General features: G+C 44.5%; 2 protein-coding genes across 2 annotated transcripts; one reads left to right on the top strand and one right to left on the bottom strand.

Moving 5' to 3' along the window:
• Positions 1-1,347: 1,347 nt before the first annotated feature.
• Positions 1,348-5,125, bottom strand: LOC124695109 (small nuclear ribonucleoprotein SmD3b-like). The gene is made up of 5 exons (XM_047227998.1): positions 4,967-5,125; positions 4,789-4,841; positions 4,616-4,682; positions 4,453-4,509; positions 1,348-1,410 (listed from the first exon to the last, which is right to left on the bottom strand). Exons 1-5 carry the CDS (start codon positions 5,123-5,125, stop codon positions 1,348-1,350), a joined length of 399 nt encoding a protein of 132 aa, XP_047083954.1.
• A 424-nt stretch (positions 5,126-5,549) lies between these two features.
• LOC124697150 lies at positions 5,550-11,417 on the top strand. Its single transcript, XM_047229783.1, has 5 exons — positions 5,550-5,762; positions 5,864-5,946; positions 10,018-10,073; positions 10,164-10,259; positions 11,171-11,417. Exons 1-4 carry the CDS (start codon positions 5,591-5,593, stop codon positions 10,240-10,242), a joined length of 390 nt encoding a protein of 129 aa, XP_047085739.1. The 5' UTR covers positions 5,550-5,590; the 3' UTR covers positions 10,243-10,259; positions 11,171-11,417.
• Positions 11,418-12,415: the final 998 nt, after the last annotated feature.

Here is a 12,415-nt window from a genome sequence, read left to right as displayed (position 1 = left end):
TGATATCCTTCACCAAATTCTTCTTATTGCAACCTTGAAGCCAACATATGGTTCAAGAATTGCCTATGGACAACTCCTACAAATATAACTCAATGCAAACATTAGTCCATAGGGATTGTCATTAATTACCAAAACCACACATGGGGGCTCCATGCACTTTCACATGCCTATCTCAACCTCGCACACTCATGTTGGTCCACCACTCAATCAACCTAAAATCCGTGGCCGGCATTCACTCTGGAAGAAGCCACTCAGCTGCAAGAAGATATGCCATGTCTCCCTTTCCATGACACAGTGGAGCAAAAGGTGTTCCAGCTCCTGGTTACACAGGGGCAATCTGCAGGGTGTGGCAAACCTCGACGTGCAAGCAGGTATCCAACACCTATTCTTGGAGGTTTCTTGTATGATGTTATGGATAACCGATTCTTGGTGCCGATACAGTCCATGAATGTTCAGAAATTTCCTTGATGTATGTTCAAATTTGCAGCTTGAAATTATGCCTCCATGATGCACATTCCTCGGCCTAACCTGATGCATTTCCTTAGTAATCTCAAAAGTACTAGTAAAAAAAAGTATTTGACACCGCATCTAGTAGAGAAACATTATTTATGGATAACCGATAGCTCTACTGGATCCAGTAGAGCTATCGGCCTAACCTGTTGGGTAGAACTATCTATGATTAGTACCAAGTAGATGCTACTATAGTTATGGAGCGCAACGATCATAGAAGCCAGCTTCCTCTCCTAGATCGTCGACTTTGGGAGTAACTAGCTAAGACTCAAACATCGCTAGGTTATTTCTTCTAACTCAAGCTTTTACCATTGAAGTGCAAACGCGACTAGAGACCATAGTCGTGGTAAAACTAAAAGACAGATCATAGCTCCATAGGTTCGATAAATTATACTTCCGTGAAAGTTACTACATTGATTTTTGTTCTTGCGCACATCATGAAGGAAGTTATCGTGTCTATACACTTTATATTAACTAAGATTTTAGATTTCAAAGTGACATTTCAAATGAGTTGTCAATACCTTCCAAATCACAATTGTTAGGATTAAACTGTTTGCTGAAGAATTAATCAAATTCTCTTGAGGATAGAAAAAGTAATATGTTTTGAAACTTCTAGTCATACAAATCAGGGACGTGAAGACAATGTTCCACTTTCTATATCTCACAATCAAACCTACCATATCTAACATCAGTACATCAAAGTATCACACCAACACCAACAGACCTTATGCTTATGCAGACGAATGGAAAACATGAGACAACTAGAACTTTTCACTAGCGAACAACATGTTGATATTGAAGACAACAAACTCCTTGACCAGATAAAGCCAGAGAAATCTACGTCCTCATAGGAGGCGCGCCTCCCCTTCCAACAGGGCCACCACCTCGGCCACCAGCAGCCTACATGAATTGGTAGGTAAACAGTTAAGAACTGGAGATGATATATCAGAATTGAAGTGCAGCTCCACACAGTATATGTAACATTCTAGAGATAAGATGGATATGCAACTTTCTGGAAGTTCCACAACAGAAAGAACTTGCTAATTGGACATTTAATTTTTTATGACAATGCGCACGAATAAACACCCCTCCCACCATCCATGGAAAGAAATCTATGTTTCTCTCTATATATGAAGGGATTTAAACCCACAGGTCAACATTTGCTCTAGAAATGGAACAAAGAAAAGGGCGAAGCTAGACAAGGGAGGTTTGATATGATTTATCTACATTTTATCCATGTTTTAAGAAGAGCCTTAGTGGCTCTATGAATTATGAATAAGTGACCTAGAATTCAACCCAAATCTCAAGCTTAAAATTGGTGCAAACGCAAAACAAAGAGGTGGACACAAAGCTACCGAGGACTTATTCGCTCTAGACCGTTGCGAAAAACACCCCACTCTCTAATTTAGGTCAGGACTGAAGTATTTTGTGAGCATGTACCTTTTCTACATTTGAGCATATTCCTTTGTACAATCCTCACTTGTGGGACATAATAATGGGAAAAAAGGAAAACTAAGCCAATAATGTCAATTTTCCTTATGACAGTAGTTGATGGGAGGAATTTATCACAAGACAGCTAACTCATAGTTTCCTAGCATCATATCCCTCTACTCTGTCTCTGTTAAAATAAGGGTTTAATCACTATATTGCATTTCAACCTCATTGCGGACTTTATGAACCAGCCTAATGATCTTAGATCTGAACAGAAAACATGTACTTGAATTATTCATTAGTTCCATTCCACCACACAGATATTTTACTTTTCTAGTCCCCGAATACAATCTGGTGTTAAGAATGCACAACAATGATAACACAAACAAACTGTTTTGGCACGCAACCATGTCATCTATGCGATACATTCTTTCTCAGTCCCTTACTCTTCCCATTAAAAATAATACTGGAACTTTTTAGGCAGCAACTGAAGATACAGAGCAATACTTCAATTCATAAAATTTATCTAAAGTTAATTATGCACGAATTTGTCATCAGAAAGAAATTCGAGAAACAGTATGTAACTAATCAAAATAGTACTGACACTCGAAATGACTATCAGCTAGATAGATTTTTGTACTCCCTCCTGTTCAAAATACTTGCCCAAAAATGAATGTATCTAGACATTTTTGCGCAATTATTTGAACCGGAGGGAGTATAACATTTCATTTAACGTTGACACACTCAACAGTGCATCTGCAAAACCAAGCAGTCGAAATTCACACTGCATATGGAAAAACTCTAAGCAATACATCGACTTCTTTTAACAATTACCATGTTGCCCGTGAAAAGATGAATGTACGGCGCACACTTCTAATTTCCAGTCGTTCAAGAGGGCATTGTAATTTCATATGTTTCTATAAGGGCATTCCAACGGGCCGACGCATTTTGGACGTTCAAAATTTCCACGTGTGTCTGTTTGCGTCTGCCCGCGGACGCCATGCGGCCCAGGACGACCGTTTGCGTCCGGGGTATCCCAGCAGTGCGGACGCATTTTTGTAGCGTAGACAACATCAAGATCGTTAATGGCGGTTTAATGTCCCGTCGAGGCCTGCCGCCGGCGATTACCGATTCCCGCGTGACGACGGTCGTTCCCGCGCTTGCCCAACACATTGGCGCGATTCGCGTTCGCCGGCGTTTTGCTCGCGCGGGAAACAACCTGCGCGGCAACGCCGTTTCCCGCCCCGCCGTGGCTATATATGGTGGACACCGACGGGGGTGACAGACACACCTCAAGCTAAACCCTAACATTCATCCATGGTCGAGCACAACCTTAGCTGGGATAAGGTTGTTCAGATGTGCCGCCAAGTCCACCCGGAGGAGGACGAGTAGCTAGCCGCCGACGCGTTTCAGGCCAAGCAGCTGGACCTGGAGGCGGCGGAGGCGGAGGTTGCGGAGGCGGAGACGGCAGGGCGCGTGCTAGGGCGTCAGCGCCTCGCGGCGGCCAGGACGAAAATCGTTGACGCCAGTGCCGAGCTCGCCGAGGCCAGGGTGGCGCTCGCGGAGACGCGGGCGGAGATGGTGGCCCCCCCATTGCCGGCGGCCCCACCCGCGGACGCTCTCATCCACTACATCGCCGCCGACGACGACAACGTACCCAACCGCTTTGAGTGCGCTGGCGACCAGCTGGTTCTGCTCGTGTCGTTCGAGACCCTAGCTGGGGACGCCCATCGCCGTCAGGCTTAGGCAGCGGAGGAGGAAGCCCGCAGCTATGCGGTCGGCATGGCTCGAGGGTACATGTGCCCCGAACTGGATTCGCTCGCACGGAGGGGCCCTTCTCCCGCACGGGTCGAGCAGGAGAACCGGGAGCTGCCGGACGCCATTGCCGCCAGGGACGATGCGGCCGTGACGGCGGCTAGGGACAGGGCCCGCTACCACGCTCAGATGGCGGCGGAGGAGGCGGCGGCGAAGGTGGAGGCGGTGGCCAAGAGAGTCCTGTGGGACTCCTCTCTGGCCGAGACCCTCGAACGCCGCAGGCGGCCAGACGAGGTGTCCCATGTGCAGTGTGCGCGGCGCAAGGTGTACTTCCTACCGGGTCCGGATGCAACCAACGCGGTCACTTTGCGCGACCGTGCAGCGTCCGTGGAGACGAAAATCTGCCGCATATTTAGGCCAGGTTTACGTCGCCGCGGACAGCGCGATCACTTTGTGTCGCCCCGCTGGAGCAGGGACCCGACACATTTTCTGTCTCCGCGAATGCAAACGGTCGCTCAGCGTCCGTTAACGTCGCCCCGTTGGAGATGCCCTAAACAACTTCGGCATCCAGATATTGAACAGGCTGCCAAGTAAGTTTATGTAGCAGGGTAACCCCAAGCACTAGCTCCTACGTTTGTGTCGATCAAATTGCCCACCACTTGGAACACGCAGGCTATATATGTCCAATATGGTTTTTAATTAGTAGCAAATCTTAGTGAAAAGAAACATATAATGATGACAGAAAGCAGCCATTACCCGAGCACGCATCGCAACCGCCCGCCCACGGCCAACTCCAAAAGCTGATCCTTTGCCCTAAATAAGACCAGAATAAAAGATCAGCATAAATCATGAACCACGCCACCACTTGTATTGCTACTACTGATGCAAAATACCAAACAGGTGAAGATAGCACACCAACCTTAGTCCTTGGTTCCAAGCGCTCGAACATCTTGGCCTTCCTCAGCATATCTGGTATAATTATGAATCTGAAACGATACCAAACCACAGAACCAAGAACAACCAATCAATTAGGCCGCAGAACTTCGATAGCAACTGTCATCACACAAACCTACCGGGTTCCTGAATACTTACCTAACTCTGACTCCTCTGATGAAGACGTGCTCTAGCTGGGTCACCCTCCCATCCTACAAATCAACAAACAAAAAGGGTGAGAAATTACCCAACAGCAACCGCAGGAAGGAATCTCCGATCAACGAAATCGGAAGGGGCTACGGCCTCCGATCTGAAGGCAGGGCAAGGGGTAGGGTACCTTGGCGGTGAATGTGGGGTTGTGGAGCTGGCAGTTCCAGTTGTCCTCGCAGTCGAGCATGGAGCCGCGGTACACCTCGCCGGTCTTGAGCTCCACCGTCACCACGTGCCCCGCCGCCTCGTGCAGCAGCTTCACCGGGATCCCCAGGCTACGGCTCATCTTGTTCCCCTCTTCCCGGCGCTAAAACCCCAGCTGGCACCGGAGACGGCTCGGCGGCAGGATGCGCAGCGTGGAGGAAAAACACAGTACACGTCGGTTCGCTCGGGAGCCCAGCTACCGTTTTAGTTAGCGCATTATTAAGTCGGTTTCACTAAAACCTGGCCCAATTACTAAAAAGGCTTTCAGCCCAACTAAGAGGCCCATCGCAAAGGCCCAGAAAGCGACCGCGTCGAATCACTTGCCGACGAAGCAAATCGCCTAGGCGAAGGAAAGAAGCCGACGCGACTTTTATCCGCCACCTGTCCCATCCACCTCATTCGCAGAGAGAGACTATACGAGACGCGCACTCATTCAGCGAACACACCATACAGATCGGAGAAACCGAGGCCCCTTCCAGCCGCGCGAGCAACTTCCAGAAGGTTCCAGAATCCAGGCTCGAGCGAGCGAGAGAGGGAGGGGGCTCCGATGGCGCTGCAGTGGATGATCCTGGCGTGCGTGGTGGCGGCGGAGGCGGCGGTGGCCGCGCTGCTCACGCTCCCGGCGCCGCGGGCCGTGCGGGCGCAGATCGTGGGGCTCACCTCGCTCATCCTGCAGCCCGTCGCCTGCGTGCTCCCCTTCGCGGCCTTCCAGCTGCTCGGTGCGTGCCCTGGACGCGAATTCGCAGCGGGGAGCTGATATTCTCCTCGCTTTCAGCCTCTGATTATGATGGGTTCGCGTTTTTTTTCTGATGATGTGCAGATATCTACTGGAAGCAGGAGCACAGGCTGATGTGCACGACGGAGGTCTGCACCGCCGAGGAGCGCGTCCGCTTCGAGAAATCCGTGAGTGAATCGAGGCTCTACATGCTTTGTACCCTGTTCCGATTTGTCAGTGTGTTTCTAGGGTTCCCTGCCGCTTGATTCGGTACAGATTCAGTCACATGGGGATATGTATGCTTATCATGTTGGTACGAAATCGTCACGGTATTAGTTGTGTATACTTGTGTTTGGTTGATTGGTTTGAAAGGGGACTAGATGCCAGTCGCCATACGCCTCCACTTATAGCTGGATTGCAGAAGTGTAGCTACAAAGCCATGCTCCGAGTTGTTTTTGTGGACAATAATGCGACTTACGGACGGAGAGTTTACGGACTGACGTGTGATGATTTGGTTGGTTGTAGTTTAGTTTGCTTGCTGAAAAAGCGGGCACGTTCTCATCTCTACAGCTGTGTGATGTGCCACATCTTGAGTCCGTAGGTGTAGCTTTGTTGTTTTGCGGAAGTTTAGTGGTGATCTAATAGGTCAAGAGAAGATGATAGATTAGTGAAATTTCAGCGACCATTTGTGATGATGGGTTTGATTCTATCTATTGTTCCGATCATCTCTGTAGGAGAAATGAAGATAGGTATTTGCCGCTAGATTGTGTGCTTAATCTGTAGATCATACTCTCTTTTTTTCCTTGCACCATGAAATTGACCGTACTTCCACAATTCTGTTCGCTTGAGGTTGAACTCCCATGTTAAGAAAATCGTATGTCTTTAGCCCTTCTTAACTTGCCAGTTGTTAGACTGAATATATATGTTTCAGTACCATTTGCATTACTGTATGTAATTTTGGTGAGGGTATTTGCTTGAGATACTTCTGTGAGTATGAAATACACTAGACCCATCGAAGTTGGTACTTGAAAAAACTATTGTGCTTTTCAGTACTCCCTCTGATCCATATTACTTGATGTAAAATGGAGGTATCGACAATTAAAATGTGTTTAGATACATCTATATTAGCATCAAGTAATATGAATCGGAGGGAGTAGCTGGAACTGTAGCTGTTGGTCTATTCCCCCTAGAAATGGCAAGAAAAAAAGGGTGTTGTTGAGTACGACTACTGCATTTGAGTTGGGTGCTTTAAACTGACATACCAAGATGCTCCTGACTCTAGGACCATGTTTACCCATCCTATTCTAGCTAAACTATATCAGCCTACTAACCTGGATCATACTCTATGCCATGTCATCATCTGAATGTGACCGTTTGATTTACAAGGTGATACCCATTTATCTGCTCAGATAGATTAGAGCATCTTGAACACTTCTCAAGTTGGGTTGAGGTTGAGCTTGGGCATTGGATTGTTCGTAGGTTGAGCTTGGACTTAGGCTGAGCTAAGGCTTAATCAGGCATGTTCTTCACTCGGGCTAGGCTTAAATAGGGCCAAAAGCTTGTTTTAGGATGATATAAGGTTTGATCTTACTAAAATATGTCCAATTGGAATGTTGGATTCCCTTTTGTGTATGTATGGACATATTTAGTCTCTAAACCATTTAGTAATTAGTACTGAAAAATAAAAGATATGAACACATAAATTTCTTAAAACTTGCATCCTGCTTTTTTTTTATTACAGTACCAGTAGTTAAAATAGTTTATCTGCCAGCATGTACACGATCAAATTGTCTCCATTATTAATGACTAGGAAAAATACCCGTGCGTTGCAACGGGATTTGCATTGTTTAATTGTTGTCATGCCGACAAAAACCAACCTAGGAAAAAAACATGAAATGAATGTATGTGTTTTCCTTGATCATAATGTCCTAGTCGACACCCCTTTTGCCCTGCCGCATGGCATATGATGATGTGACATCACATATGCCATTGCCTAAGATGTTGCCAAGAAGCCCAACCATCCACCGTCCCGTTGCTACTTGCAACAACCCGTGCGTTGTTATTGGTGATTTTTATTTAAAAAAATTAGTCTATAAAGAATTTCCCTGCCACGACAAAACAACGTCTGATTGCCAAAAAATTTGTGTTTTGCCTCCATAGAGAAATCCTAATTTAACATAAAGTGCTTTAAAATGGAGATAACTTTAATAAGTATTGCATAAAAATGACAATTAGAAATGGAGAAATCAAACTTGTAAAATCTATTGATGTTGTTGTGGGGCAAAAAATATGTCCATTGGTTCTGTCAAGCCAGAATAGTTCCCTAGCTAATGATGGTCGCCTCCCTCCTGCAATTGACCTACAATGTACGCACATATATATGCTTAGAAACATTTTACTATTTTTATACCACTCACATAATTATTCTTCTCTTTCTTGTAGCAGTCTCATAAGCATTATTCTACTTGGAATTTGCATGATATTGAGAAATTGATAAGAGGCTAACTTTTACGTGATAAGGTGAATTTCCTTCATGCCATCCTTTAATTATTTAATGTAACCAACCCATGATGTTGAACATATGTCAATATGATACTGCTTTTAGCCTGCAACACCGAAGGTGACTTATGTCACATAATTAGAACGCCCTGACTCTGCTTTCACCTCTGACTGAACTGAATACACACAGCTTGGCTGTTGCATTCGCAATCTGATACATAGCCATATAGTAAATTGCTTCTCTTGTCTTAGATTACTAAGTTTCCGTACTCACCACAAATAGAAATACGATATATGATTCCACAACTGGGTACAATTGACGAGTTCTGATGAATCAAATTGAAACGAATACCTGGGAGAATTGGAGAGGAGGGGCAGCGAATAGTTACACTATTCCTTGACATAGCAAGCGTCTCTACTTTTGGCTCTCCCATGAGGCAACATCGTCTCCCTCTATTTCTTCCAGGGGCCAACATATTCCGCATGTGATTTTTTACCGCCAAACTGAATGCTATCCACCCCATATATATTGCTGCGTGCCTAACATCGACTGAGGAGAGAAATCGGCCTCGGCGAGGTGGAGGATTGGGTGTACTATGTGGGAAAGGCTGTGAGACAGCAGCCGTGGTGGCTTTAGAGACGTTGTGAGGCAGATCAGATGTTGCACAACTGCCCCCTCTCCCGACGACCTCGTCATCTCTTGTTCGCACCGGCGGCGCCTTAAGTGTCGCTCCCGCTTCTGCTTGGATGATCCACGCTAGCTTTCTTGTCATCGGCCGGGCCGCGTGCTATCACCAGCGGACGGGAGAACGTACTTTTCGTCGTGGTCGATCTCGTCTCCTGCCAGAAGACCTCTGGCTCGCTATGGTCCTCACCTCTTGATCGCTCCGGTGGTAAATCATGCACTAATCACGCTATGCCGTTTGGTTGACGCCAGATCGATCGATGGCACCGCGACTCATCGTCATCGTTGCCGCAATCGATGGCGCCGCCATCGTTGTCATCTTTGCCGCCTTTGTGCTACCGGTTCCTGCGGCGCCGCGGTTGCTTCGTTCACGAGCTCGACCCAGGCATACCCGCAGCCATGCTTTCTCGACTGCCAGGATCTGCACTTCTCCGACGTGATCGACAACAACTAACGCTTCAGCCGCGTGGTTGGCCGTGAGGATGCTTGTATATTTATATATACATGGAAGCTATATACAGAAGGTTACAACTTGCCATGAACGACGAGTACTTTTTTTTGACAATTGCCATACACGACGAGTATGTTGCATTGCACATATAACTTCTAACTCATACGCATCGATCTCGTATCCTATCACGTATGTCGTGAAACCGGGGGTGTTGTATTTGGAAGGCTCCTGCTACGGATCGAGGCGGAGTTGTTTTGTTAGATGGGCGTAGAGCCACGATCTGGTCCCTCGATCGGTTTCCTTCACGAACACGAACGCAAACAGATGGCGAGCTAAGGCGGACGAAAACGTACTTTAAGTCGGACGAAAACGTATTTAGACGGACCAAACCAAGGAAACGTTAGCTCCTTTATTATTAGGTATAGATTTCTGTTTGCTGTGTGTGAGTTTCTCATCGTATTCAAGAGTTAAAACTGTATTTTTTTTCCTTCACTGCATACTTCCTTTTCATCCTATTCGATAGAAGTGAGGATCATTAAGCTGACGCGTCAGCCAATTGCATACCTTCTTTCAGCCCTGTACAGTCTCTCTGGCTGCTTAATTTCTTTCTATTTCCTTGCACAGATTTTCAAAGCCCAGCGGAATGTCATACTTTGTGTTTCAGCAGTCCTCCTTTATTGGTAAAAAAACACTTCCGCAGAGTACGATAATATCATTTCTATGAAGATTTTTTTATTTTATCTCTTGTTTGATGTTTTCCTCTGGGATAGGTGCATTTATCGTATCTGCAAGATCAACAAGGATATTAAGTCACTGGAGGAGGTTGAGAAGCGCATCAAGGAAGAGTAGACTCATCCAAATTTGTGGTGAGTGACTGAATTTGACACTTTTCAAGGACGTCTGAATTAGTTCAATGCTCAGGAATGTTTTTTAAAGAAAATATTGGTGCAGACTAGAGTTAATGATAATCCTTAGTTTACATTTCTGTACTAAAGGTTCGGCATTGCTGAATTATATTTGCATTCAAATAGTTTTGGATGGTGCTAATTTGGAACTTAGATAATGTTCAGCATATTAATGTATTTGCAACTGCATGAAGTTAAGGTAACTATGTCACTTCTGATAGGGTTGCCCATGGATCTGATTGATTTTGCTAAGATGTTATGACATTTTGAACAAGACTGCTATTATCTGCCCAAACATGCCAAAATGCAAGCCACATTCTCGAGTTTACCGATGCCAGTAGTGCTCACTCGTTCGCTGCATACATGAGGTCATATGATATGGATGCCAACCTATCATATTAATACACACCTTTTCAAATTACTGATGAAATTTGTGGACTATAATTTTGATTTTATCGGGCAAGCTACTGAGTTGATGTGAAGTCATGTGTCATCTAGAAATGGTCTGTTTTTTGTTAGCATGGTACTGATGATTAGAATGCTAGGTGCAAATGTTACTTCCCTCTCCTTTATTACTTCATGGTGGCAGAAGTTACTGCCATGTGTTTGGAGGGCGTTTCAATAACTCTGCTGTTATTTAGCATCAGAAAAAAACAACAATTTGTTTTCTATGAAGATCCGATACTGTATAACTTCAACTGAGAATCAAATGTTGATTGTGCTCAAAAAAATAATCAAATTGTTGATGTTACAGACTTGTAAGATGGGGATGTGTCATTACTTGTTCATTCTACCTCCACTTGATTGCTGAGTCCTGAGTCAATATTTTTCTAACCAGAATACGTCTTTGACTTTTCTTTTTATTTATGCAGATGGATTTTGTGTATTGTGGCCTTCAGCAGATGTACCCGGACTTTAGGATATGCAGTGTATAATTTACTCCTTCGAGCAAATAGCATGTCACCTTGTTCGACACTTGGCACCCTCTTTTCTTAAAACGGCTGTTTTCTCTATGTAACTTCTGATGATGACTACGAAGACATCTAAATATTGCCATATGGGTCCTCCTTGAAGTTTGAGCGTCTGCTAGAATGTTATCTGAACTGGCATTTCTGTGTTCTTCCGTGTTGAAAAAGTCTGGTATTTGCTTAGAATTGTACTGCTTTCTCCTAGTTTTACCTAATGCCGAATTTCCCAGCAGTTGAATTGAAGACTCGGTCATAAATTTTCGGCGGAGTTCTATACCTGGACCCAGCAGCAGGTTGTTCGAACTGGAAACACTGCAAACGTGTAGAACAACTTCGGCTGTTATTTGATTGGTTAACGTCCATACTAATTATTTGATCTGATCGGATGAAAATATAACCTGACAAACGCCTAGCATCGCAACAATGTGTGGTTACCACGTCAAAAAAAGAAGAAGGTGTGGTTGCTGTGTCGTAGTTCGTCGTGATGGGTCCTGTGCAATTCGTACATGGGAATCAAGAAACGCGTATATAAATCGCGGCCAAGCATGGCAATGGATATGATGTTAGTTAAGTTTCTAAACTACATGCATGCATATTTATTTAGATAAAGTGGAGTCAATTAATTTGTATTGAAGGGAGTAGAATTGTACTCATATCAAGTTACTATTTATGGCTATGAAATCATACTTAACCGTACGGCCGTACCAGGTAGATTGTTTGGTAGAGGGTGCGTATGCACGAGCTGAATTAAATTTTCGGTAATTAACACAGTGATGTTTTTGAACATGAGAGCATATGTTCCCGCTATTTTAAAATGCCTCTTATATATTTTTTTAAAAATTTCAAAAAAAAAGTGAAGATAAAAATCCGCACGTACATCTTCACGTGCTACACGCTTATAAAGTCGTTTCATTCAAAATCGACTTGTCATGTGTAAAAATGAAAAATTAAGTGCTAAAAAATAACGCTTTTCACAAGATAATTTTTTTCTTTTTTACATAAACCACAAATAAAATTGGTTTTTCGTGAAACTTGATGAATGCACGTATATTATAGAGATGTGCATGTAAAAGAATTTGTCATTTTTTCAAATTTGGAATTATGATTGTTTGGTAGAAGGAGCATATGCATCCGGGAGCTGAATTGAAT

The sequence above is a fragment of the Lolium rigidum genome, chromosome 3 (assembly GCF_022539505.1).
Source record: "Lolium rigidum isolate FL_2022 chromosome 3, APGP_CSIRO_Lrig_0.1, whole genome shotgun sequence".
Lineage (NCBI taxonomy): Eukaryota > Viridiplantae > Streptophyta > Magnoliopsida > Poales > Poaceae > Lolium > Lolium rigidum.
The sequence above is the reverse complement of the archived record's forward strand: the minus strand, read 5'-3'. Positions and strand labels throughout refer to the sequence as shown.